The 3,953-nt window shown below is 60.6% G+C and overlaps 1 protein-coding gene across 1 annotated transcript; it reads right to left on the bottom strand.

Moving 5' to 3' along the window:
- Positions 1-972: 972 nt before the first annotated feature.
- On the bottom strand, positions 973-3,011 carry HELT (helt bHLH transcription factor). Its single transcript, XM_058524860.1, has 4 exons — positions 2,985-3,011; positions 2,425-2,565; positions 2,058-2,154; positions 973-1,647 (listed from the first exon to the last, which is right to left on the bottom strand). The coding sequence occupies exons 1-4, from the start codon at positions 3,009-3,011 to the stop codon at positions 1,148-1,150; spliced, it is 765 nt and encodes a 254-aa protein (XP_058380843.1). The 3' UTR covers positions 973-1,147.
- Positions 3,012-3,953: the final 942 nt, after the last annotated feature.

Genomic DNA, 3,953 nt, shown 5'->3' with positions numbered 1-3,953 from the left:
TAAAACAACAGCGGGGCTCATTTTGCTGTTTGGGTCTTAGAAAAACAAGATTTTAGTTTGCTATTTTAAATGGATCGCTCTTTTGTGGTCAAGGCGCAGATCCAACTGGAATTGAAAACCACAGTCCCCTAAAGATCACTAGTCAAGTCTTCCCTAGACCCCAAACTTTCCTCACTGTGTTCTGGGTGGAGCAAGGAGGTTAAAATTGCCCCTCGGGGAAAGGGACAGAGGTAAGGCTATTCTTACCAGGCCAGAGAACCGGATCCCAGAGCCAAGCTCTCCACCCCGCGCCAGGGCCGGATGGTGGGGCGGAGGGAACAATCCTCCGGGGAGCGCATCTCCCAACTTGGCCATTGCTGGCCTCTCACGTGGTTGCCTAGCGCCACCAAAGCTGAGCGGATTTGTGCGCAAAGGCACTGCCAGCTTCCCTTGAACCCTCCAACGCCTAGTAGATATGCGAAGATAACTTCGTCGGATGTTGTTTTAAGCCATAATCAGAAGTTACTTCCGCTACATATTTTTTAAAGACGCACGTCCGGCCGCCTTGGGTCTCGCCGCGCGCCAGACCGGCGGGCGCGTGGTGCGCGTGCGTCCCCGGGGCCTGCCTCGGCGCGGGAAGAGCGCCTAGGCTCCGGGCTGGCCAAAGTCCGCCAGCGCCAGTTTGGGGCGGGTCCTTCGATTTGCATTTTCTGAGAGCCAAAGGCTGTGTTCCTCGCGTCTGCCTTTCTCCGAGGCGAATGCCCAAGAAGCGCGCGAGGCGGACGCGGGTCTGGAGCCCCGGGGGAGCCTCGAATCCCGCCCCCAAGTGACACCTCCTTTTAGCCTTTCCCCCTCCCCGGATCCTGCAGAGAACCCCCCCCCAAATTGCTGAGGGCTGTCACCTTGGCCCCTGTCAGCACGCGCCCTCGGCACGATGGGTTGTGGAGAGGATGGGTTGTGGAGGAGCAGAAGGTAACCAAGAAATCTGTCTCTTTGGTTCTTTATCAGAAAACCTTTATTGCCAAGGGGATTCCTTCAAAAGTCTACTTCGCTCTTGGCTTTCCCCCACCCAGCTATTTTGTTGACACAATATTTACACCTGTACAATATACAGTATTTCTCCTAAGCAGCGTCCGCAGCGCAGAGAAATCTGGCGGGCGAGTCGGCGTCAGAGCAGCTGGGGGTGCTGGGGCGTGTGCAGGTTGAGGGCGTTGGGGTGGGCGTGGCCGATCAGGTTGAGGTAGTGCCGGTCCAGGCTCTGCACCGGCGCCAGGAAGGGGCTGTGCTGCTGCGCGGGGCTCGGGAGCGGCACGGGCGCGCTGGGCAGGTAGGGCAGCGCTGGGCTGCGGGCCGCGCCGTGCGGCCAGGAGAAGGGCCCGGGAGCCGCGCCCTGCGGGAATACGGCGGCCTCACCGGGGCTGTGGCCCGCAAACTCGGGCCCCGCCGGGTGCAGCTGATAGGAGAAATCTGGCTCCGGGAGAGAACCCAGCGGCTGGAAGGCGGGCTCGGCGCCCAAGCGGGCCTTGGACTGCAGGAAGGCGAGGATGCGTGCGTACTTGGTGTCCTTGGTCTCCATCCGCTCCACGGTGGTGAGGTAATGCACCAGGTTCTTCATGCACTCGTGGTAGCCGTAGTGGAAGTAGTTGGCAAACTCTGCTAGCAGGTCTGCTGGAGGCGGGAGAAAAACGGCAGAAAGGAAAAACCGTGAGCGACCCCATCCCTACCGGGAGACCCAGGCGGGTGCGACTCCCATCACGTTTTCTGGCCGAAGTTCCCATTTAAGGCCCGCCTCCCCTTCTCGCTAATCTGGAGACTGGAAAAGCCCCAGCAAGCGACCTCCTTTTCGTTAAGAGCCTGATCCCACCCCTCCCCACCTGAAAGGAGGCTACGGAACCACTATCCCTAGAAACCTGTTCTCCAGCCCCCCTTAACTTTCGCAGGACCCCAGCCCGCCACTGCTCCAGCAGCGTCCGGAGAGGAGACCTCGCCAGCGCCGCTTCACTCCCACTCCCGGCCCCCACGTCTCTGTGTGGCGCACGCTCCCTGCCCAGGTTCCTTTTTGCCCAACCCGCGCCCACCTTTTTCCCTTCCCCGGGGAAAATCAGCGGAGTGCAGGGCTCTCAGGTACTGGACGGTCATCTCGAGGATCTCCGCCTTCTCCAGCTTCCCGGAACTCTGCAAAAGGAGGAAGGGCGCCTCGCAGCGGCCCAGCGGGCTCAGGCCACCCCCGGGCTGGGTGCACAGCTTTATCCGCAGAGGACCAGCGAGCAGGGCGCTGCTGAGGATCTGCGCGAGAGCTGCCTGGGGCTCACTCAGCGCTCAGGCCCCCGGGGAGGGAGGCCCACGTGTAAGGCCCTCTCCGTCCCCAGACTCCTGGCTTCTTGGCCAAGAGTGGCAGCGGAGGATCCTCAGCGCCTGGCACCCGATTCTCGGCCCCGACGTTACCTGCTTCGCCAGGGCCATGGGCACCGTCTTGCCCAGCTCGTTCAAGCAGCGGTTAATCCGGTCCCTCCTTCGCTTTTCTATCACTTTGTGGGAAACGGGGGTTCTCTGCGAACAGAAGTTTGTATGTTTAGGATGACTTTGCTCAGGGAGCCGTCAAAGGCATGGCTGTAGCTGGGTGTCAACCGTCTTCCAGCCCCCAACGCTGCCCAGGGATTCGCTCCCGGAAGGGGTCCCTGCCCGTCCTCACTTGGGTCAAAGGAGCTCTGCCCTCTCACGATCGCGCTGGCGCGCTCCCCTTCAGCCTCCCTACCCGCTGGGCCACCCCACCAAGCTGAGCGCCAGGGCAGTGGGGAGGTGGCCACCAGTCTCCGGGAGTGGGCTCCTCCCGGTGGAGGAGTCTCATCTCTAACTTCGTTCTCTTCCCAGAGCCCTCAGGATTCCTCTGCACGAGAAATCCCGTGAGGCCACGTCCCTGCCGTCGGTCCAGCCAGGCGGCGGCTCAGGGAGTCAGACGCCCCCACCATCAGGGCGCAAGAACCGTCTGGGCTCTACCGACTCACTTTGCGTTCCTTGAGCTTGTCTGACATCCTGGTCAGTACGCGCCCTCAGGAGAGGCGGTGGTGCGAGGCACCCGTCCACTTTACACCTCGTGTGCCTCCTCGAGTGTCCCAGGTAGACTGCAGCCTCCCAACTCCGAGGGGCTGCCTTATAAAGCGGTCATCTAGGGCTCCAAGTGCATTCACAAGTTGAATTATTCCATAGGATTAGGGGAGCTGCGTTTGGGAGATGTATGCATTCAAGATCAGTTTTAAAGAAGTTAAGAAAAAAAATTTAGCAGCCGAGGGGGGCGAGCTGGGGGCAGATCAGCTTTGTTAATCCACGTGGCCCTTCAAAGGACACGTGATCGGCGGGGGACTAACATTTGCATGGCAACAGCCCGGGCGGGAAAAGGAGGCGGTAAACTGGGGCCGGCGGGTGAGCGAGCGCCTGCAGCAGCCGCAGGCGCGGAGCGCAGGGGCGCAGCGGCCGCGGGCACCGGGGGGCGAGGACCCTCACAAAACAGTATCGCCTCCTTTAGTCCCACCGCTGAGTCTCACACGATTGCCTGTTTACAAATCCCAGCAAGCCCACAGTCCCAGCGCCGAGTGCGTTTTAAAGCCTGTCCAGAGTCATTAAAGTAATTAAGTAAGCCTTTAATAGGCTGTTCCGCCGGGTTCAAGGGAGAGCGCTTGGAGACGGAGGCGCCCCGTTTGTTCCCAGGCTTTTCTCACACGACTTGGTGACACGTCCATCTCCCCCCTTTTTGTTTACACCGCTTTATTTGTCCGGACATCCCGGCAGGTGTGGGACTGCGGCTGGCACACGAGGCTCCCGCCTCGCCTTGCCCCTCCCGCCGCTCTTTGGCACGCGACTCTCCCCCCGACGCCCTGACCACATCGCTTGCTTTCTTTTCTCCCCCCTCGGGCTCTCTTTCCTCGGGGGGAAGAGGCTCAATTTGTAGCCTATTATCCTATAGGAAAATGTCCATT

This window comes from Diceros bicornis, chromosome 29 (genome assembly GCF_020826845.1).
Source record: "Diceros bicornis minor isolate mBicDic1 chromosome 29, mDicBic1.mat.cur, whole genome shotgun sequence".
Classification (NCBI taxonomy): Eukaryota; Metazoa; Chordata; class Mammalia; order Perissodactyla; family Rhinocerotidae; genus Diceros; species Diceros bicornis.
The sequence above is the reverse complement of the archived record's forward strand: the minus strand, read 5'-3'. Positions and strand labels throughout refer to the sequence as shown.